The sequence below is a fragment of the Lepisma saccharinum genome, chromosome 11, assembly GCF_977018435.1.
Source record: "Lepisma saccharinum chromosome 11, izLepSacc3.1, whole genome shotgun sequence".
Lineage (NCBI taxonomy): Eukaryota > Metazoa > Arthropoda > Insecta > Zygentoma > Lepismatidae > Lepisma > Lepisma saccharinum.
Window position 1 is genome coordinate 76,182,493 of NC_139239.1, and position 24,727 is coordinate 76,207,219.

Here is a 24,727-nt window from a genome sequence, read left to right on the forward strand (position 1 = left end):
CTTCAAAAAGTACTTGGTACAGAACATGCATATAATTTAAATGTTCTATTTCTCTTATTTTACATTGTATTCAGTTGTGCAGGAACAGGGGGGGGGGGGGAGGTAGAGGGATACATTTTCCCCCTCTACATTTTTTAAGAATGTGGTACAGTACCTTAAGGGCTTCCACATGGCTGAATGGTTAGCACTCTCAACTTTTGTGTGAGCAGTTTCAGTTTGATTTCTAGTAGGAGAGCCCCAAAATTTTGGTGTTGATCTTACTTGAAAAGAAGTTACAGGTTCTGATCTCAAAACATGATTCCACATGGTTGATATCTTCAGTATGTACCATGACTGCCTTTTGTTCCTTTAAATGTAAATATTGTGCTTTAATTCTGAAATGCCTCTACAGTTCTTTATGCACTAATTGCCAGGACTCCAATCAAGGAGTTTAAAGTTGAGCTGTCCTGGGTCCCCTCTACCCCTGTGCAGTACAAAACCTGACAGACTTCAATGGAAAACTGGAAACAGAAGTAGCGAATTCCTATGTGGATAATTCCACTTTATATTTGATTTGCATAGACCTGACTGAGATTGAAAATTGAAAAGGTTTTCTCGGGCAATCAGCCAGGTGATTTCCGGAAAGGCTTCTGAGCTTATGGATCTTTGTGTCATGTACTCTTTGCTGTTAGTGGAAACTTGAAACCACTTTATTTAACTAGTTCAAAATATTTTCTCTTTTCTTTTATCCCGAGGGGGCTCGAGCTCGCTCTGTCTCCCCTGTTTGGAGCCCTTGCATCCATGCAATGCACTTGGAAATCTAATCCTGGATCCTTCGGTATCGAGAATGTCACCAAGACACCTGTTTCTCCTCCTGCTCTCTTTGCTTTCTCCCTCTCTGGCTTTCTTCTGACTCATTTCCCCCTATCTTCCCCTTACTTGGCATAAATTACGTCCTATGTAAGACGGATTATATCCTTACAAAAAATCGAGGAGTTTTGACCCATTAACCCTCTCCCCTCTTATAGAAGACCATGTTTAAAGAGTGTGTTTTTCCGACAATTAAATATTTAATATTTATTCATGGGAACTTTACTTGAATCATTCCGTAATGGCCAAAAAAAAGCAATAAATGAACTATTTAACTTCTTTTTGAATCAAATTAAAATGAAAAAAGATATTTTTTTTTTTTCATTTTAATTTAAATTTGGTTAAGAATCTGACTTGAGTTCAAACCTTGCTATAAGGTTGAAACATCACCTTCATAGTGTGTTACTTGGTCAGCATTTTAAGTTTTTTATTAAACATGGAAACAAGGTAGTTTTTTATAAGTTTAAAAAAGCACATGTCATTCCTGAACAGACAAAGCTTGAAGCCTCATTCCATTGTTTTCCACTCATTTTAAACATTTTAAACAATTTTTCCAAGGGCACATATCAATTGTGTCAACTAGAACCACAACATACTGTGATAGGTTCACGGCAGCTTTGATTCCTTTGGACTGGGAGACAATGTAGGGCAAAACCATCTGCCTTTAGCTAGTAAAAACAAGATTCTTTGAGCGATAGCATGTACCGCCTGTCAAATTATGGGACATGGGGTACAATTTGGATCAAAGGATATAGTGGGGTACTGTAGAATTTGTGGGAGTATATGGTTAAGTGGAAGAGAAGGCATTAATGCCTTAACTTCGCCATGTAAACAAAGTCGTAAATAAATAAATGTACCCCTGGGGTGCTTATGGAACGTGGAGCCTACTACTCGGAAAGCGCAGGAAACTTGCTGCAAGCCTGCTATGCTATTTAAGAAGCCTGAAGAAAGCTGAGTACCACTTACATCGAACTTGCATCCAACTTGCGATACCAAACTTACTTTGACAAGCTATAAGCAAGCTATCGTAAGCTTGCCACAAGCTTAAATGCTATCTGGGTATAAAGGGTTGTGATGTGTATTTCATCAAGAGAAAACCACCGCATTTTTTTTTTAGCCTCATCATTTTAGCCCAGTGACTCGGCTTTTTGTTCTATTTCTTATTTGCAGCAAAGTTGCAGTTATACTTGCATTGTTGATTTTGCAACTTTTGTAACTAAGACCAGTAGCTGTTTTTGCCGAAAAGAAAAGTTATGTGTATAATATTAATACTTATCTAAAATTGTACGCGTATCCTAATATGCATCTAGGTATGTAAAATGTTACAAAAGGTAAAGCTACCCCTTGTGCATTGAACCCTATGGTGCCAACTTGCTCGATCTCGGCCATACTGGAGGTGATGTGATCAGCAACCATGCTCCGGCTTCCTTTATAACCACCCCCTTCCGGCATACGTTGCTTACAGGCTGGTTGAACCCCAAAGCTGTTCTATGCAAACGTTGACGTAAAAATTCCCCACCTGTGATAACCCACCCCGGAAATAAAACCCAGGTCTTCTGCCTAGGAGTCAGAGGACGTACCCATTGGACAGCTGTGGCTCCATTGTTGTCGAAGTTTTTTAAAGTCTAATTTATGCACATATAGGCTAATCGGGACTGGACTGGCAGTTTAAATTGGCATTGGGTCGGGACCTGTATGTGCTTCCACTAGGGTTGTTAAAATGTTCAGGAACCTATAAATTCTAATGAGTTCTATTGGGTTCCTCTGCAACACTGGAACCTTTGTTCTCACACAATTTGAATTCGGTCAAAGTTGCTTATTATTTCATTGAAAAGGGTTCCTGGACCGTATTTAAATTCAGGGTGTCTACCAGTCAAGAATATCAAGAAAAAGTCAAGAAATTATGCTTTTGGTCAAGAATTTTTGCTATTTTTAATAAATTTTATTTCGGTTAGTGGTCTTACATTGTTATACATTCTGTACTGGGATTTGATAAAATTGAATATTTGGACAACTAAAATTGTATTGATTTGTGTTTAAGATTTGTTCACTTTGTTTCTTAAAAATTACAGGGCCTCCCCGATGGCGCAGTGGTAGCATCGTCGCCTTGTAATCAAGGGGTCCCGGGTTCCATACCCGGTGGAGGCACAGTGGTTCGGATCCCACTTTAAACAGTAGGTCCAGTCCCGATTAGCCTTACTGTGGATAAAGTGGACTTGAAACTCGAACTCTTAAGAACTACATTCTTGTATGCGTGGAGTTTTGTAAGAATATTAAATAATGTCGCCATTCCCAATCCACAATTAATATTGAAGCATTAATTTTTATGTGCATTAATAATTAAAACAAGCCTAAATCTCTTGTGAAGGTACAACTTCAGTTTCCCCTCGTGGTATGGGTTTTTAATTGAATCAAATATCTATTTTCGGGGGGGGGGGGGTTAAATAAATGTTAAGAAAAAGGAAAGAAAGGTCAAGAAAAAATCAAGAATTTTGGATTTGCTATTTTGGTAGACACCCTGAAATTGATCCGGCAAAAAAGGTTCTTGGACCGTAGCTAATTAAATTGAACCGGAAAAAAGGTTCTTGGACCGTAGCTAATTAAATTGAACCGGAAAAAAGGTGCTTGGACCGTAGCTAATTAAATTGAACCGGAAAAAAGGTGCTTGGACCGTAGCTAATTAAATTGAACCGGAAAAAAGGTTCTTGGACCGTAGCTAATTAAATTGAACCGGAAAAAAGGTTCTTGGACCGTAGCTAATTAAATTGAACCGGAAAAAAGGTTCTTGGACCGTAGCTAATTAAATTGAACCGGAAAAAAGGTGCTTGGACCGTAGCTAATTAAATTGAACCGGAAAAAAGGTTCTTGGACCGTAGCTAATTAAATTGAACCGGAAAAAAGGTGCTTGGACCGTAGCTAATTAAATTGAACCGGAAAAAAGGTGCTTGGACCGTAGCTAATTAAATTGAACCGGAAAAAAGGTTCTTGGACCGTAGCTAATTAAATTGAACCGGAAAAAAGGTTCTTGGACCGTAGCTAATTAAATTGAACCGGAAAAAAGGTTCTTGGACCGTAGCTAATTAAATTGAACCGGAAAAAAGGTGCTTGGACCGTAGCTAATTAAATTGAACCGGAAAAAAGGTTCTTGGACCGTAGCTAATTAAATTGAACCGGAAAAAAGGTGCTTGGACCGTAGCTAATTAAATTGAACCGGAAGAAAGGTTCTTGGACCGTAGCTAATTAAATTGAACCGGAAAAAAGGTTCTTGGACCGTAGCTAATTAAATTGAACCGGAAAAAAGGTGCTTGGACCGTAGCTAATTAAATTGAACAGGAAAAAAGGTTCTTGGACCGTAGCTAATTAAATTGAACCGGAAAAAAGGTTCTTGGACCGTAGCTAATTAAATTGAACCGGAAAAAAGGTTCTTGGACCGTAGCTAATTAAATTGAACAGGAAAAAAGGTTCGTGGACCGTAGCTAATTAAATTGAACCGGAAAAAAGGTTCTTGGACCGTAGCTAATTAAATTGAACCGGAAAAAAGGTTCTTGGACCGTAGCTAATTAAATTGAACCGGAAAAAAGGTTCTTGGACCGTAGCTAATTAAATTGAACCGGAAAAAAGGTTCTTGGACCGTAGCTAATTAAATTGAACCGGAAAAAAGGTTCTTGGACCGTAGCTAATTAAATTGAACCGGAAAAAAGGTTCTTGGACCGTAGCTAATTAAATTGAACCGGAAAAAAGTTCTTGGACCGTAGCTAATTAAATTGAACCGGAAAAAAGGTTCTTGGACCGTAGCTAATGAAATTGAACCGGAAAAAAAGGTTCTTGGACCGTAGCTAATTAAATTGAACCGGAAAAAAGGTTCTTGGACCGTAGCTAATTAAATTGAACCGGAAAAAAGGTTCTTGGACCGTATCTAATTAAATTGAACCGGAAAAAAAGTTCTTGGACCGTAGCTAATTAAATTGAACCGGAAAAAAGGTTCTTGGACCGTAGCTAATTAAATTGAACCGGAAAAAAGGTTCTTGGACCGTAGCTAATTAAATTGAACCGGAAAAAAGTTCTTGGACCGTAGCTAATTAAATTGAACCGGAAAAAAGGTTCTTGGACCGTAGCTAATGAAATTGAACCGGAAAAAAAGGTTCTTGGACCGTAGCTAATTAAATTGAACAGGAAAAAAGGTTCTTGGACCGTAGCTAATTAAATTGAACCGGAAAAAAGGTTCTTGGACCGTAGCTAATTAAATTGAACCGGAAAAAAGGTTCTTGGACCGTAGCTAATTAAATTGAACCGGAAAAAAGGTTCTTGGACCGTAGCTAATTAAATTGAACCGGAAAAAAGTTCTTGGACCGTAGCTAATTAAATTGAACCGGAAAAAAGGTTCTTGGACCGTAGCTAATGAAATTGAACCGGAAAAAAAGGTTCTTGGACCGTAGCTAATTAAATTGAACAGGAAAAAAGGTTCTTGGACCGTAGCTAATTAAATTGAACCGGAAAAAAGGTTCTTGGACCGTAGCTAATTAAATTGAACCGGAAAAAAGGTTCTTGGACCGTAGCTAATTAAATTGAACCGGAAAAAAGGTTCTTGGACCGTAGCTAATTAAATTGAACCGGAAAAAAGGTTCTTGGACCGTAGCTAATTAAATTGAACCGGAAAAAAGGTTCTTGGACCGTAGCTAATTAAATTGAACCGGAAAAAAGTTCTTGGACCGTAGCTAATTAAATTGAACCGGAAAAAAGGTTCTTGGACCGTAGCTAATGAAATTGAACCGGAAAAAAAGGTTCTTGGACCGTAGCTAATTAAATTGAACAGGAAAAAAGGTTCTTGGACCGTAGCTAATTAAATTGAACCGGAAAAAAGGTTCTTGGACCGTAGCTAATTAAATTGAACCGGAAAAAAGGTGCTTGGACCGTAGCTAATTAAATTGAACCGGAAAAAAGGTGCTTGGACCGTAGCTAATTAAATTGAACCGGAAAAAAGGTTCTTGGACCGTAGCTAATTAAATTGAACCGGAAAAAAGGTTCTTGGACCGTAGCTAATTAAATTGAACCGGAAAAAAGGTTCTTGGACCGTAGCTAATTAAATTGAACCGGAAAAAAGGTGCTTGGACCGTAGCTAATTAAATTGAACCGGAAAAAAGGTTCTTGGACCGTAGCTAATTAAATTGAACCGGAAAAAAGGTGCTTGGACCGTAGCTAATTAAATTGAACCGGAAGAAAGGTTCTTGGACCGTAGCTAATTAAATTGAACCGGAAAAAAGGTTCTTGGACCGTAGCTAATTAAATTGAACCGGAAAAAAGGTGCTTGGACCGTAGCTAATTAAATTGAACCGGAAAAAAGGTTCTTGGACCGTAGCTAATTAAATTGAACCGGAAAAAAGGTTCTTGGACCGTAGCTAATTAAATTGAACCGGAAAAAAGGTTCTTGGACCGTAGCTAATTAAATTGAACAGGAAAAAAGGTTCTTGGACCGTAGCTAATTAAATTGAACCGGAAAAAAGGTTCTTGGACCGTAGCTAATTAAATTGAACCGGAAAAAAGGTTCTTGGACCGTAGCTAATTAAATTGAACCGGAAAAAAGGTTCTTGGACCGTAGCTAATTAAATTGAACCGGAAAAAAGGTTCTTGGACCGTAGCTAATTAAATTGAACCGGAAAAAAGGTTCTTGGACCGTAGCTAATTAAATTGAACCGGAAAAAAGGTTCTTGGACCGTAGCTAATTAAATTGAACCGGAAAAAAGTTCTTGGACCGTAGCTAATTAAATTGAACCGGAAAAAAGGTTCTTGGACCGTAGCTAATGAAATTGAACCGGAAAAAAAGGTTCTTGGACCGTAGCTAATTAAATTGAACCGGAAAAAAGGTTCTTGGACCGTAGCTAATTAAATTGAACCGGAAAAAAGGTTCTTGGACCGTATCTAATTAAATTGAACCGGAAAAAAAGTTCTTGGACCGTAGCTAATTAAATTGAACCGGAAAAAAGGTTCTTGGACCGTAGCTAATTAAATTGAACCGGAAAAAAGGTTCTTGGACCGTAGCTAATTAAATTGAACCGGAAAAAAGTTCTTGGACCGTAGCTAATTAAATTGAACCGGAAAAAAGGTTCTTGGACCGTAGCTAATGAAATTGAACCGTAAAAAAAGGTTCTTGGACCGTAGCTAATTAAATTGAACAGGAAAAAAGGTTCTTGGACCGTAGCTAATTAAATTGAACCGGAAAAAAGGTTCTTGGACCGTAGATAATTAAATTGAACCGGAAAAAAGGTTCTTGGACCGTAGCTAATTAAATTGAACCGGAAAAAAGGTTCTTGGACCGTAGCTAATTAAATTGAACCGGAAAAAAGTTCTTGGACCGTAGCTAATTAAATTGAACCGGAAAAAAGGTTCTTGGACCGTAGCTAATGAAATTGAACCGGAAAAAAAGGTTCTTGGACCGTAGCTAATGAAATTGAACCGGAAAAAAAGGTTCTTGGACCGTAGCTAATTAAATTGAACCGGAAAAAAGGTTCTTGGACCGTAGCTAATTAAATTGAACCGGAAAAAAGGTTCTTGGACCGTAGCTAATTAAATTGAACCGGAAAAAAGGTTCTTGGACCGTAGCTAATTAAATTGAACCGGAAAAAAGGTTCTTGGACCGTAGCTAATTAAATTGAACCGGAAAAAAGTTCTTGGACCGTAGCTAATTAAATTGAACCGGAAAAAAGGTTCTTGGACCGTAGCTAATGAAATTGAACCGGAAAAAAAGGTTCTTGGACCGTAGCTAATGAAATTGAACCGGAAAAAAAGGTTCTTGGACCGTAGCTAATTAAATTGAACCGGAAAAAAGGTTCTTGGACCGTAGCTAATTAAATTGAACCGGAAAAAAGGTTCTTGGACCGTAGCTAATTAAATTGAACCGGAAAAAAGGTTCTTGGACCGTAGCTAATTAAATTGAACCGGAAAAAAGGTTCTTGGACCGTAGCTAATTAAATTGAACCGGAAAAAAGTTCTTGGACCGTAGCTAATTAAATTGAACCGGAAAAAAGGTTCTTGGACCGTAGCTAATGAAATTGAACCGGAAAAAAAGGTTCTTGGACCGTAGCTAATGAAATTGAACCGGAAAAAAAGGTTCTTGGACCGTAGCTAATTAAATTGAACCGGAAAAAAGGTTCTTGGACCGTAGCTAATTAAATTGAACCGGAAAAAAGGTTCTTGGACCGTAGCTAATTAAATTGAACCGGAAAAAAGGTTCTTGGACCGTAGCTAATTAAATTGAACCGGAAAAAAGTTCTTGGACCGTAGCTAATTAAATTGAACCGGAAAAAAGGTTCTTGGACCGTAGCTAATGAAATTGAACCGGAAAAAAAGGTTCTTGGACCGTAGCTAATGAAATTGAACCGGAAAAAAAGGTTCTTGGACCGTAGCTAATTAAATTGAACAGGAAAAAAGGTTCTTGGACCGTAGCTAATTAAATTGAACTGGAAAAAAGGTTCTTGGACCGTAGCTAATTAAATTGAACCGGAAAAAAGGTTCTTGGACCGTAGCTAATTAAATTGAACCGGAAAAAAGGTTCTTGGACCGTAGCTAATTAAATTGAACCGGAAAAAAGGTTCGTGGACCGTGGCTAATTAAATTGAACTGGAAAAAACGTTCCTAGGCCGTATTTAAATTCATCCGAAAGAAAGGTTCGTAGACCGAATTGAAATACTTTAAACATAAAAAGGTTCTTTACGGTCCAGAACCCATTTACACTTCCTGATTTTCTGTCTTGGACCGGAATTGAATGTATTTAAAATTGCTGGACCTTTAACAACCCTGGCTTCCAGCGGGTATCGAATCCGGGACTCCTGGATTACAATGTGATGACGTTACCATAACGCCATCGGCAAGCCGTTAATAAAATCAATAAAAACAACACAAGTAATCTCGCAAATAAGTAATGTATATAAGCAACTAACTGTATAAAACATTGGTTTGAGGGCTAATTCACATTTCAAGAATCACTGACGGTCTACTTATCTTATTGGACCTAACAACGAGAGCGTAAAAAAGGAAGCAAAGGACCAATATCATAAAATTGACATTGATTATTTTATTTTATGTATTTATTTATTTACTTATTTATATATTAAATAAGTTTTGGCTTAAGTACTGTGGGCCTGGCACCTGTTTTAGGCCTATCTCACCAGTTCATCATTAGCATGTTTTCATCCTTTTAATGAGAAGGTAATTTTATTTTTTTTTTTATTTTTTTTAGTTCACTTGTTTCCAGACACTTGACACTGCATTCCGCCAATGAGTTTATCATGTTGCAAGTCATATGACGTTACTGCTACTCTCAAGCAGGAAATGAAGTGATCATCAGTTAATCGATTCCTCTCCTTTGGCTTTATCGCATTCATTGTAGAGAACGCTGACTCACATAGATATGTAGATCCGAAAAATGCAGTCAAACAAAACGCCACTTTGCGAATATTTGGATAGAAGTCTTCACTCAATATAATATGACAGAGCACCGCTGGCTACCTCTCGCGGCTTGCCGGTCGACGCGTTGGCCACCCCGCTTTAAAATGTTTTTGTTACATGAATATTGTCCCCCTCCGTGGCCGTGCGGTCTAAGACGCTGTGCTTTGAGCTCCGACTGCGGGACGGCATGGGTTTGAGTCCGCCTAGGTTCAGTCTGGCAGTAGCGTACGCAGAAATTCATCAAGGGTGGGGGGGGGGGTTTATTTCTAAAGCTTTCTCCAAATTCACATTACCATTGTTTTATTATACTTTAATTAAATCATAATAATCACAATTAATTAATAATACTTATTATTTATTAATTAGTTGAATTACTATACTATTAAGTAGTAGAGATCTACATAAATATAGTATTTATGAAAGCAATAGAACGAAATTACTTGCTAGTATTTCGATTTTGACAAATTCTAGGAGTATTTTTTTGTTTCTTTGTTACGAAATAATTGTTTACTCAACGAGGTGAGACATTTTAAGTGTGAAAAAAATTCATAAAAACAAGAAAATATATTAAAATACATTGAAATAATCGAAGTATGGAACTTATCCAGGAGCTGCGGTGGTCTGTTCGGTAGGGTGTCTGACAACTACGCCGGAGATCAGGGTTCGATTCCCGGAATTGGTTGGAATTTTTCAGCTCTTGTCCCTGGATTGTCTCGCTGTTCTTACCAATAAAACATTTTACAATATTTAAGCTCATTCAGAAATTCAAACGTGCCGGTGTAAACAATGGGAAGGCGGACTGGTGGCTGTGTAGGCTTGTCCGCCTAGCTTTTGTCTATACATTACCCGCTTACAACGAACCAACAACTTTTATTAGTTAATGCTCATTGTTCACACACACAAAAATACATGTTCATTGAACATTGATGCAGCTGAGATACAAAACATTTTTTTCTCTTTTAAATCATAGGTGCCCTCATATTTTATTTTCAAGAATTCGTGTTTATTTTCAAGGCATTCACTCTGAAAGACGCATGTGTCTGGATTGTTCTGCTTTTCTCCATGTTGCATGGGAATATTATTATTAGTAGTAGTAGTAGTATTGTCGCAGATCTTTGACTGTGATAAATTCGCCATTTTTAATATTCTCCACAGCATTTTACATACTTCAAAAGCTTAAAGGGGGGTTTAAACCCCGTAACCCTTCCTTGCGTACGCCACTGCCGGTGGCAACCCACCATCGTGAGGAAATTGAGGAGCTACGAGTGTAGCGTAATCCGATCTGGGAAATCTCATATAACGGCTGAGGGATTGTGGTAGGAAGACTGGCAGTCGGGAGATAGGCCAAGGCCCTTCCAGGACTGTCGAGCCACGGATTATTACTATTATTATTCATGAATACACGTATTAAGTAACTTAAAAAGGGATAATTATTTAGAACAGAGGATAATGAAGATTGTGTTACAAATACACTTTGAACACATGTATCGCCACAGAAAAATGGAGAAGAAACATGTACTACAGTAAACTTTTTTTCATATTTATTTATTTAATATTTTTTGATAACAGTATTGAGATGAAAACTGGAGTGCTGGCCCGATTACAAAGGGTGCGCAAGTACCTTCTCATAATGTGCATGTGCGTCGCCTATGAATCCAACCCCCGCCCCCGAAAAGCACATTTTTTTAAAACTCACACTGAAAATGCGCTCCGTTGAGTACTGCGTATGCTGTATTCCAATTTCGATTCACCAATTATTTGCTTTAGCAGTTAAAACCTTTTTGGAGCTGAGTCATGTAGTCTTTCCCTGAAATCGTATGATTACTGCCAGATGGCAGGAGTATCGCATGCCGGTGTTGATGTTTGCACGGTAGTCCAGCAATGCACGATGTCGTTACGTATCAGCTGTTGTTAGTAGGCGGAACGTTCGAAGCGGGAATGTTGTGGTTCGGTACACAGACAGAGTGGTGGAGAAGACTGGATTTTTCTAGCATGACAGTTGGTGAAAATCCGTGCTTCGGAAAAGGTTTCACTAGCGGGGAGTTGATCTGCAGAAATGTAAAAACGAACAACTTTCCGCAGTGAATAGTGTGCATTCGTCTAGTTTATCGAGGCTTTCTTTTGGCAGGGTTGCAAAGTAAACGTGCTTTTAGATTGTTTTTATCGTGGTAGTTCTTTCAAGCGTTAATCTTTCGAATCAGAGTTGTAAATAAATCTTGAAATATTGTGTTTTTAATCAACGGTTCTTGCCCTTGTGCAGAAAAAGTGTTGTGTTAGTGCACAGATGTGTTAGTGTGTGTGTGAATAGTTTGGATGAATATGTTTTAAAGATGAACTTATTTAACAGTCATGAATATACCAGGACATATAAGGACCTACAAAAAGGTATGTATCAAGAAATATTTACTTTATGCATTCTTTACAACAGTACATAACTAAGTTCTTCTCTCGACAGTTTGCAAATAACGATTAGATTATAAATTGTTTACTCGGCAAATACAAATGTGCTTACTTATCTTCCAGATAACGTAAGAATTAAAATTTTCCACTACTACACTTCTCTATATTAGATGAAACCTCTTGAAACGGAACTTTTTATTGTACTTTTACAAGGTGATACAACAAAAAACTATAGTTGCCAGGAAAGTTATTTGACTTATGGTCAACTACAGGTGTGCGGTTGACAGAAAAGTAAATGTACTTTGTGTGTGTATTTAAAGTTTACTGAATTTTTCTTGTGTAAATAGTATACTCAGGTGGAAAACAAACTTAAATTTTCTAAATGAAATAGAGGTACTGGCGTACGCAAACGGGGCTGACGGGGCTACAGCGCCCTCCGAAATGTTGAGAAAGTCAACATTTTCCAACAAAATGAGTGAAGAACTCGGCAAAAACCAGAGTGTAAATGCAAACACGCCTTAAAATGACCCCCGATTGCCATATTTGAGTGTGGAAATATCTTATACCAAATATCTTACTGTGCATGCCGCTCCCCTAGAAAGCAGCTATGCATTATCCACTTTTACAATCAATTCCAGCCTCATCCCCCCCCTCCAAATAATCCTGCGTACGCCAGTGAATGGAGTAGGAAGTAATTAATTTTCTCACGCATATACACACTTTCTGCTTCCTCTTCGTATATATTTTTTCTTATTAAACGCCCTTTTCCTGCCACTATGGCAAATCGCTACGATAACTATCACTAGATGCCAGGATCTAAACAGGATCCTTCGCTTTCCCACTCTCACACTTTCTTCTGACTCCTTCCCTCCTCTCTTATTTGATATTAGTCACACTAGATAGAATAAATTACGTCGTATGCAACCCGGATTAGATCGTTACGAAAAAGAAGTTAAATAGTTCATTTAAGGATTTTTCGGTTCATTACGGAATGAAGCCAGTAAATTCGCCCAAAATAAAGTTGCACATGAGTTAGTTAACTGTCTCATAGACATACCATTTAGTTCCATTTTTGATAGTGTTGGTGAGCCCTCTGCTGTTGACGAGAAAAGCTCCCATATATTTGCAATAAATATTAAAGATTCATTGTTGACTCGAAACAGACACATAGTCTTACATAAGAGGGTGCTACACCTTGTTTATTTCTGCCATATGTAATGTTTTATTTGTTATTTTCACAGTATTTTCTTCGATTTAATATTGTTGGGGGCGACCGCCCTCAATAGTTGCCACTATCTTTACTAGAAAGAGCAAGTATAAATACAAGGTAATTCAATGGTGCAACTTTACACAGTTATTATGGTAAGAATTTACAACACCGGACCCCTCTCCGATTTGTGTAATATTTCGCATAGCCACTAATTGAGGCCTCCTAATCACGAATTTGAAGTTAAAATTTGGCGGTCAAGTCTAGAAATTGCAAAATAAGCGAAATTGAGTGGTCTTGAGATCGGCACAATTGCTCGTTATTTACCGGAAAATTTACAATACCGTACCCTTTTGTAATTTCTATCCTCCTACTTATACTCACGAAATAATTAGTCGGGATGATTTATCTGTGGTTAACGTGTTGGGTTGACGTCTAGAAATTGTTCATTAACATGTAGAAGTTGTAAAAGAAGTTCTTTAATTCTCGCAATCATTCTCCGTGTACAAGTATGGAAACCATATTTGTTGATATAAACAATTGAAGTTCGGTATCACTTACTGTGTCTACAGGGTTGCCACAGTGTTGATTTGATACTTAGAGAGCACGGATCGTGTTAGAATGGTGGAAGAGAGCAGTAAAAAAGTTGTGAATGTCGCACAGTTCGTTAGATGGAGTGTGGAGGAGGATGCGTCGAGGACGAAGACGACTAAAGTGAAAGTGACAATCACGATGTAGAAGAGGATAGGCTATGGAATGCTAACTGATTTCATTACAGGTAAGTTTGGCAACAGTGCATGGATCGTAAAATTGCAGGATACGAAAATGGCGTCTTCGGTGAGTAACGTTTGTGGTTCAAGTGCTACGAAAATAAGATTTTTTATAGGTTCGTTGCTGCAATTACCGGAAAACCATTGACGGATATCCGCACTGAACATTCTCGATAAGGTTAGGTTAGAAAAGTGTGAAGAAAGAAATTCTGGACCGCGGAAAGTAATTTTTGGAGTTCTACGTGCTACGAAACTTACATTTTTAAAAAATATTTAAATTCCTTACCAACGTATCTATAGAGACAGGCGGGTAGCCGGAGCGGAGCGCAGTGAAGCGTAGGCGTTGCCGCGATAGCGGTTGCAGACGACAGGTTAATTACCCAAGCGGCGGAGCCCGGAATCGACGGGAAATTTTGACAGCAATTTTCATGACATTTCTTGGGGTACAGCCATGAAAAACCGGCTTCGACATACATCGATCGGTACGGGTGCTTCGAAGTTCACATACTCACTAATTGAGGCCTCCCAATCACGAATTTGAAGTTAAAATTTGGCGGTCAGGTGTAGAAATTGCAAAATAAGCGACATTGAATGGCGTGCGATCGGCACGATTGCTCATTATTTACAAAATTTTCCGGTAAATAATGAGCAATTGTGCCGATCGCAGATCACTCAATTTCGCTTATTTTGCAATTTCTAGACGTGACAGCCAAATTTTAACTTCCAATTCGTGGTTAGGAGGCCTCAATTAGTGAGTATGCGAAATATTACGAAAATCAACATGGGAACCACGTGTAAGGTCCAAACAATAATCAAGTACTCGTACTTTCTATGCACGAGACACAAGTCATTGTCAACGATTTCGAAGGCACTAACAATTCGCAGTTGTAACTTTGGCAAATCTTTCGGAAGGGTGAAACATACGCGTACCGAAACACATGCGGTAATGTCTTTGCACCATTGTGATTGAATCAGTTCTCGATAGCTCCAACACACAATACGCCTTCTCTACTGGCCATTAGCCATTTTGCGACACTGGCGATCCTGGTGGAGCATCAGCTAAGCAGAATAAGCCCGCTAAGTGGAAATACAACTTCCAGAGTTTTTCTTCAAATTGATGTCTTGTCTGATTTTCTATCATAAATACGAGTAACGTCATAATAACTCTGTAAAGTTGCACCATTCATTTTCAATTACCCTGTATATTGCGGATAAAATACGTAAATTGACATGATGTTAGGCAACATGAACAGTTTCAGAGTTTTGGTTCGTTCTTTGGTGACTGCGTCATCCCTGATGTCATATCCTCATCCTTCTTGTTTTATCCAATCTCAATTTCGTTAATCCTATTTTTTAAGCAAAATAAAATGAGTCACGTTCCTTGCTTCGTTTGGTTTACAGGAACTCCCCAACGGCGTTTTTGTAACGTCGTTGCCATGTAATCACGAGATCCCGGGTTGAGGCACGTAGTGGTTCGGATCCCACTTTAAACTGTATGTAAAGTTCGGATCGGACAACGGTAAGACAACTTTGTGTTCTGACATCAGACGAGGAATGCTCTTATTGTTAGGCTAACTAGATTTAGTTGTCATAGTGTGAAACGCCCTCCCTTGCCCGGGAAAACAAATGCTACCACTACCTAGATAGAGGCGGCAAAATCTCCCTCGGACAAGCGAAATAGCGTTACGGTCCAGGTTAAGTTCGTGTGTAGGAACCGGTGACCAACAGTGCATAGTAATTTGCCGTATCGAATAAAAAAAACATATATACTTTCAAATTACCACCTCTTTACCTGTAGCCGGGAAGCGGCTAGCTGCATACCTGAAAATCACGGGTAGCGACATGCGTACGAAATGATATAGCCCAAAATTAACATGAAAAATAAAAAGTATATTCTATTCATAACCAACAAACGATGGAATTATTACAGGTCCCCACTCTTGCATTCCACACACATTCTCTCACAGATTCTCTCTACGGGGTCATCAACACAAAAATCATACATAGCATGTACAGGTTTATATGACGACAAGCCCTAATTATCGCATTCATATTTAAATTTACCTTGAATTTTTGTCTAATCAGGTAATTTGTGATTTTTCTCCAGTGCTACTCAAATCCTAGCCAGCCCTTACTTAAGTTCACCCTTTTAAAAGAAACTAGTCGGCGCGGTGACAATACATTATTTGACCGGCATAAACAAAGGCGTCTCAAAGGCAATTACATTCACGTGGGCGGACGTTTTCCTTTTACAAGACCTCACGTGGTTCAAACATAACAAATAACCTTCGTTGAGTGACGCAAACGTATACTCTCTAGCAGGCGGGACTTAAACACTTCGCCGCGACGAGCAATTCATATTACCAGGCAAATACTTTTAACAAATAATCACACATGCGGCCTGACATAGCTAGCAGCTACACAGCACTGACACATAAAAATGAACAAACCTCCAGTAGATTAAACAATTAAGTGGGCGGCGCTTTACTCTAATGGTACGCACTTTAAACAAATACAAAGGAGCACAAACAACAATGAATTTAAGATCATTAAAAAATTATCACAAGGAATAAGAAAAATTGACCTGAGACGAATAGATTACAAGTGACAAGCGCGACGGGAGTTCGATATGAAATTTCGAGTTGAGTGGGCGTTTTCAAAAATGTTGACGAATTTCAAGGGCGTTCTCTAAATCAATCGGGCCGTCACGTGCTGACAATCACACAGATGAATACATTACCATCTCTCAGCTTCCGAGGTGCATCCTGGCGTCTTTATGGTCGATTGAAAACATATAGTATTCACACGAAATGTTTCCTTGGTCGCGACGATGAAGATGCGAAAAGTGTTCATACGTCTGGTTCCTCGGTTTCTCTTCCCCTCTGGATCGGTGAACATCTCCGTGGTCTGGGCGTCGGGACGTCAACGTCGCGGCTGGTAGGCGTCGTCGGAGTGTCGACAGGGCGGGGCTCGACGTCTCTCTCTCTCTCTCTCTCCCCGTGGCAGCGGGTAGGCATCATCGGCGTAGTTCGTCGTTTCTCTCTCTCTCTCCGCGGCGGCTGGTAGGCATCGTCGGCGTAGTCTCTTCTGACATCGGGCGAATCGACGGTAACGCCCTCATCTCTCTTCTTCCTCTAGCCCGCCATAGTTTCCGGTGTTCCTCGTTTCTCAAAAATTATAAACGGCGTAAGGTAATCACGGAAACACGGTCTCGCTTCAACTTCTCCCAGCGGTTGAGGTAGGCGCACTCGTGTAGACTTACTGCCTATCACACACTGGTGTTCGCAAAACACAACAAAGTCCACTGTACACAAAGAGGTAGCACGAAGGCGCTCTCGTTACAAGAATCGCGGCAAAACTGTATACGGAGAGGTAGCACGGAGCTGCTCTCGCTACAAGGATCGCGGTAAGACTGTGTATCGAAAAACCATGTCCTTCGTTTTATTTAGATTTTGAAAAAAAGACGCTAGACGTTCGTTGAAGTGACGCTTCCGAAGAGGTCATTCCACTTTGCTCTATTGTCTCCCAACTGGGACGAGCCGTGCTCGAAGTTGAGTTTCAGCGGATTAAGCCTCAGCCTCGCTGTCGCCCATAGCTCAATTGCAACCGGTGTCCACAAACTGATCAATTACAACCGATTTGATCTGGCGTCCGTAATTGTTGCTTGATCGCGACGAAACTCCACACATCCGTCCTTGCACACATGCCGCTGCGCTGGTATAAGTTTCACATGAATCTGACCGCTGGAAACCGAGATATTTAAATGTTTGTAACTACGGTCGAATTTCCTAAGCTTTAGACGCATAACGTGACCCTTCAGGTGCTCACCCTTAAGACACGCGAACGTCTCGTTCCTCCCGTCGGCTTGGCAAAAATCAAATATGTATTCTTACAAATTAAAATTCTCAACGCTTTGAATCAACACATTTTTTACCGCTATGGACAATAATAATAATAATAATAATGACGTCGGTAAATCTGACTGTCACAATAGCATAAATAATACATTTGCTGTGTATTTATGCTAAGAACCAAACCTAACAGACCTAACCTGACAACGTAGGCACTACTCGTCTGTCTTAGCGTTGTGCGATAAGGGAGACCCGTAAAGTTCGTTCCTGAGTTTCAAAAGAGACACTTTTTTTCTTAAATTCTGATCAAACTCAACAGTTTTCTGCGTTGTTGACGTTCAACAGTGAAGGATACACACGTTTTCGTTTAATTACCTTGAACTTCGATTTCTTGCAACTTTTAAACATTTCCGTTGTACTTCAACGAATGACACAAATACTACTACTGCCTTTGCTGCTTCTAACTGCTTAAACTGACTGATTTATCCTGTTCGTGGCTGTCGATGTAATTTCTGCACGTACATGAATCGCATGGATTGGAAATAACATACCAGAAACATTTAATTTTAAAAGAGAAAACTGATGACCCTGGCCTGAATTTAAATAAAGTAAATCAAAAGGAAATCAGTTACGTTATTGCTTGAACCTTGCCGCTTTCCTTGATTGTATGATATAGGACTCTGAAGCAAGGAACTGATGAACAGAGATGGCGTTTACTTGGTGGTGTCGAATTAGCGAACCGAACACATTCAGGACAGTCTTAGGATGGATAGGATGGATTAGCGAATATGTAGACACACAGGTCTTTGACGCCCTTGAAGCATTGAATTAGGTTAGATTATCTGCCCTGGATGTTCTAAATGTATTGACTGACTCTCATGCAGTGGCGTACCAGCCGCCCCCGCAATGCAGCTGGGGCCCCGCAATGTGCTCCTGAAATTTTATATAATCGCAGAAATTCCACAGCTAGTGTCGCTTACAAAAAAAATCGATTTACGAAACAGAAATCTGGTTTCCAGTAACATCATATGACTACGTCTGCGATAATAAGCAGTGGCGCATTGTCTCAGCCAGAGGGGCCCGGCTAACTTGTCATTTGGGTCCCCTCCGAAATGCAGAATTAACGTACTTGCTCGCAGATGGCCATCGACAGGAAAGTTATGAATCCAGTAGAAAGATTCAGTTGCTCAACCAGTCGATGCCTTGTTGCTACACAATAAACATCAAACTTGGTAAACCTTTTATTTATTTATTTATTGAGGAAATTCCAGATACAGCACAGGTGGCAATTTTACACTGAAATTGTCAACAATGAAAAAGTAATGATAATAATAAGCAAAAAATGAAAAATAATAATAATTAAAAGTAACAAAAAAACCAGAAATGAATAGCAAATTAACAAAATAAAATATGCTTCTAATAGAAGAACGAAAGGCAAACTTGGAGGAAAATATATCAATATTTGATGGGAGGTCATTATATTGTGTGGGAAATCCGTAAAAGAGACATCTTTTTTTGAATTTGTAGTCTAGGTTTTTGTGTATAAAATAAGGTTGTGTTGCGTGTATCGGTACTCGAAAGTGGAATTCCTCAAGCAGTGTGTTGCCGCTAATATTAGTTTTACACGTGATATTAAAAATGTAACTTCACAGTAAATATTTTCAAGGGGGCCCCAAGCCTTTTCATATCGACATAAAAAAGTAGAGCTCCCTTGTGCTTTTGCACCATGACATGAAGGCGAACAGGGGGGGGGTGTGGAGTTATGAGTTCTTGTTCACGGCCAAAGGTGGGGGTGATGTGATCAGCATCATGTCCCTGGCCGCCTTTACACTCAGTTTCCTCCAGGTACCCACTTTATACGACGCTGGGTTGGCGTCGACAGGTGGCTTTTACTTGCAGGGGGGCCCCAGAGGACTGCGTTACGCCACTGGTCTCATGTGATTCTTTACATGAAGAATAGACCCCAGTCAACTCCCTCCCTTCTGGGACTCCCTTATCGCGCAACACTAGAGCAACTTTGCGTTCAGACGAGGAAAGCCTACGTTGTTAGGTTTCGTTCTATTAGCATAAATATAGCCTGACCCACGAGCCTATGCCGCGATCGGCGCAGCAGAAAGGGAGAACCAGTGTTGCTAATCTGTTCTATAGTAAAATCGCTACAATGCGCCGAGGCACAGCTGTTCGTAGAACAAGGAAATTAGAGAACTCAGCTCTGTCTAAACGTTGAGTTTTAAACGCCAAGCATTATAACCAGGGCTGGGATTAATATGTGCTAACAAGTGGCTTTATATGTACATACATATGGACTAAAACTTCGCTAAATATGGACTAACAAATGCGTAAAATTACCCAAAATGATGCAAAGAAGACTTCTTCATGGTGATTTCAAATAAAATTAAAGAATTTATTATTTTTCCATTGCATTAATGGGCCTGGTGGCATTTTAACTGTTCACTCCCAATAAGCCCGTCCACACTGGTACTGGAACTGCAACGACATGTGATACACGACTGACACAACCACTGGTTTGAGAACTAATAACACTGTTCTACACACTTTTTTTTTTTTTTTTTACAGAAATGAGAGTACCCAATCTTTATTAATATTGAGGATGCTGAATATGGAAGTGTTTAAAGTGGAGGAAACAGAGTTATGGTCTCCCCCAGTTGAGAAAATTATCATAAAGCATCCCAGCATTAAATTAATTTGCGTCTGTCTTTCACGGCATCTCTCATCTATGTTTTCACGCTTTAATTTCAAAATTTGAATTGTATTAATTCTTCCCAGATATAGGCGGGGGGGGGACAAGTAGTGCCCCTTGCCTTGTTTTGCGGGCGCTCTTAATATATTTATTAAGTTATGCCCACATTGATTATGAATAATTGTTATGTAACGTAAATTATGCTTATCTTGAAAATAGGCGCCAATGCATTGCTTATGGGTAACGTGAATTATGCATAACTTCAAATTAAGATCCAATCTTAGAAAATGAAGTGTTCAGGAGGTCAATTTCAGTAAGAAGGAGATACTTTCCTTTCTGCAACAGAAAAAAGTGAAAATTTGAAGAACAATGTAACTTGCGAATGTGTTAAACCGCGACAATTGGACCACAAATTCTCATGCATCGCACAAAGAAAACAACATGCATCTCTTTAAGCAACAAAAATAACAGTTTCCTTCATACAATTCCTACAAGAACATGTGTCGGAGCCGAGAGTTGAAATGCTCATGCATCCACATAATTTATTTATTTTTAGCAATTCTAAAGTGATGAAATATAAACAATAATACTGGAGGCATTATGGAATTTAACGTTCACTAACCAAGCACATGCACTTTCATACACACACACGAATACACGCACACAACGCCACACCGGTCAAATACTTAAAATAAAAATACGTATGGTGCTTTCAATCCAACAAAACTCACCGTCGCTTTGCATTTCTCCTTCCGTGTCAGAAATGGTGCTACATATTTACAGTTGGCAACACTAGTTACTAGCTAGCCAATGAACACGCACTGCATAAAAGAAGCAACCACTACGTCATGCTATACTGTCACATTACCGTCCTTGTCGAACGGTGTGAACTGCGAGCTGGAGCGCTATTCAATTGTTTTCAATGATGTTTGCGCGAGTGTGTTGAGGAATGGAATGACAAATTGGCAACAATGGCGAAGGTTGGCGAGCATTGTTGTACACGTGATGATAAGAGAGAGGGAGACGGAATGAAAATTGGTATCTGCGCAACGGCAGAGATTGGTGAGTTGGCCTCTACACTGAAATTTTATTATTTATGCTAAGAGAACTAAACCTTGCTAGCCTAACAATAAAAGCATTGCCCGGTGCAGGGGTGCCCACAGAAGGGATACATGACGCGCCTGCGTCATGGAAATTTTTGGGGGGACAAGATTTTATATATATATATATATATATATATATCTGGGTGATTTTTTTTAACCTGAATCATTTGAATATCTTGAAAAAAATAATCCTACAAAAAAATGTTCCAAATAAAAAGTTGATAGTTTGGAGGGGGAAGTTTAGTGGTGCAACAAAAGAACACCCCCTTCCCCTCTTGTAGGTGGGGCGGGGGGGGCAACTTTGAAATTTCAAATAGAAACCCCTATTTTTTATGACAGATTCGGATTTTACGGGAAAAAATACCTAAGTTTTGTCTGAAACATTTTTTTCGATTCGTGATAGATGGCGCTACATGAGCAAACATGAGAGCCCAAACTACCTAAACTAATTATATTGCTTAAATGTGTCTGTATTATATTGTTCCGCAAATTTTGTCTGACCAAAATAATTTGAGTAAATGATTCGGCATAAGGGAGGGGGAGGGGAATGTTCTACTTTTGGGGTGGGAGTGCGTCATAGGCCTTGGGGGATGGGCACCTCTGCCCCAGTTGCTCTAGTGTTGTGAGATAAGGGAGACTCTCCTCCCCTTCTTTCCTCCTCTGGACATGTACGTAACTGCTTAGGCAAATTGTCCACCACTGTATCATTCTATAATTATGTATATTCTGTATATTGTAGTTTTGTTTAAGAATTAAATCCTGTTGATGTTGCCCTCTGCCTATTTGACGTTTTTATTTCAACTCATGATTGTCCCATTGTTGAAAGCATGTTGTGAGCGATGCACACGAAATAGGAAATCTCGCTCCATAAGAGACTGCGTGCCATCTCCTACCGACAAACTCCAGAATCGATTTTGCTCATTTCCCCATATTTTAAGGTTCCATGTTTCTACGTCCTATTTGAAATTTGGTGATTGTATTTTCCCATGTAAGGGAGAAAATCTATTTTGAAATTTACATGGAGCAGTTTTCAATTGAGAGTGCCTCGTTATACATGCAACAATTCATTCTGAAACGCGGTTTTATGTTGAAAGATTTTAGAATGTCACTTTCGAGTGAATACAACACCACCTCACCCCTAATTTTATTCGAGGAACTGTTAGGTTACGAACGAATTGAATTCGCATGTGAGTTTGACTTTTTTAAATGTAAAAGAATGTTCGTCACATGATTTGAAACATCATCCATGGCCCCGAATTTTTTTTTACAACCCCTCAGTGATTTATTTATCCACACACCCTCCAACAATCCTTAAATGTTTCACGATATCCTTTTTCTACAGAGAATTGGATTGGCTCGATAACTCGGTTGGTATCACAGAGACCCGGGTTGGGGTCGTTGTCGAGCCTGTAATTTACATTCAAATTTCTACGTAGTGGGCCTGTGTGTGCCAAATTGTAATGTTCCAAGGTCTTGTATGAAAGGAAGTGGGGGAGGTAGTAATCATACTGCAATGATTTCATCAACCTAGGCAGCTATAAGGAAACATCTGAGGCCAGGGGTAGGCAAAAGTAAAAACATTAAGGCGCCAGCCATTTTTTTTTCAATTACGGGCTAAGATAAGCTACAAAATGTGATCTTAAAACATTTAATTTATTAATTAATACAAAAGATTAAATTAAGGTAATTAATTCTTGTGTCATAGTTGCCTTCTTAAAGAAGGCTCAACTGGTAACAAAAAAAAAAGTAAAAGGTAAAGTGTTCCCCTGTGCATAGCACCACGCCATGAAGGCGTATAGGGGGTGTGGGGGTAACGCCCACACTTTCTTGATCCGGTCGTGAGTGGGGGTGATGTGATCAGCATCACGCCCCGGACCGCCTTTACCCCCCAGGGTTTCCCCCACGTACCCATGTTATTCGACGCTGGGTGGGCGCCGGGGCCGCTTCCACCGTTAGAAAAGTTCCCGGATTTGAACCGGCCGGGGATAACATCATGAATAACTATGCAATACATTCTAATATATGCAGGCCCGTAGCTAGAACTGATCACGGATTATCAGGGGGTCTTTGTATACCAAGTCAATTTTTCAGAAGTTTAACAGTATTAAATGATGGTTAATTAAATTGTGTGTGTCGGGGGTTATTAAGTTAATGTAAAATATAAAATTTAGAAATATACCTTCTAAAACATCTCTTGAAGTGTTAATGACTGCTACTGACACCATCCCTTAGTACCCACTCCATACTATTTTTGATGATACAGATATTTATATCATACATGTTAAAATGTACAACATTCACTTCAATCATAGTGCCTACCATACACTCCACCCCCGCCTGAAGCAAAAAAACTTCGTTCCTAAAGCTTGGGATCTGTTGACATTTGACGCAGATGTGGAAGGAATGTGAATGATGACATCAAAGTCACAGATTTCTGTCTAAAGGGGAGCCTGCAACAGGGCAGCGAAGGTACAGATAAGGAAGGTTCCCTATGAAAGAACTTTCTAAAGTCCAGAGAATCTTCTAAACACTCGCCGCTGCTTAGACTTCTGCTCATAAACAAGATGAACGAATGAAGTTGTGAAAATTCACAATATTCACACAATGTTCACTCTTCACCTCAAACAAATTAGAATACAAAATAGTTTTACCTAATGTCAAGGGAGCTGCCGGCAGTGCCAGGGGGGATGAGTCTCCCCTGGTCCCTGCCTGAATATATGACGTCTCTACCATATTGCTGCAGATTTTAAAATTCGGCTTGCAACCGTGCAAATATTTATAACGCGGGAGATCCGGGTTGGATTCCCAGGTCGGAATTTTTCAGGCCTTTTCCCCACTTATAAAGCGGCTCCGGGGCTCACCCAGCCTCAAATCAATGGGTACCTGGAGGCAAGCATGGGGGTAACGGCGGCCGGAGCGTGGTACTGATCACATCACCTCCAAAATGACCTAGATCGAGAATGTGCGGGGCTCTTCCCCCGCAGCCCCTAAATGTGCCTTCATGGAACGGTACTATTATGCCCGGGCATGGACGTCCGCAGGATTTTTTGTAGGGAAGGGCAAGCTAGGTAATTTTTTTCTGGGGGGCTAAGGAGGTATACTATTTTTCCCCATAAGAGTGATGATGCTCCCTCAAAAACTACTATTTCAGTCTGAAATGATCATGTTTCTCCAATGAATTCATAATAACTAACGTGAATTACTTTGACTGAAATGAAATTATGCGTGAAATATATAATTTATAGGTGGACTTCATTTTCCAGGGGGGCCGTGGCCTCCTCTTCCCCCTTCCGGACGTTCACGTGCAGGGGGAACTTTACAACCTTACCTATGTTTATTATTCTGATTTAATGTGATACAAAAGCACACAAACATTAAAAAAACACGCACTGTATTCGTTATTT

General features: G+C 39.6%; 1 protein-coding gene across 1 annotated transcript in view; it reads left to right on the forward strand.

Moving 5' to 3' along the window:
- The first annotated feature begins 11,215 nt into the window (after positions 1 to 11,215).
- The window catches only part of jvl (javelin-like), a 464,141-nt gene continuing 450,629 nt past the window's right edge, over positions 11,216 to 24,727 (forward strand). The window contains exon 1 of the mRNA XM_083131436.1: positions 11,216 to 11,676. Within this exon, the coding sequence (XP_082987562.1) occupies positions 11,641 to 11,676 (36 nt within the window). The 5' untranslated portion in view covers positions 11,216 to 11,640. The remainder of the gene's footprint in view (positions 11,677 to 24,727) is intronic.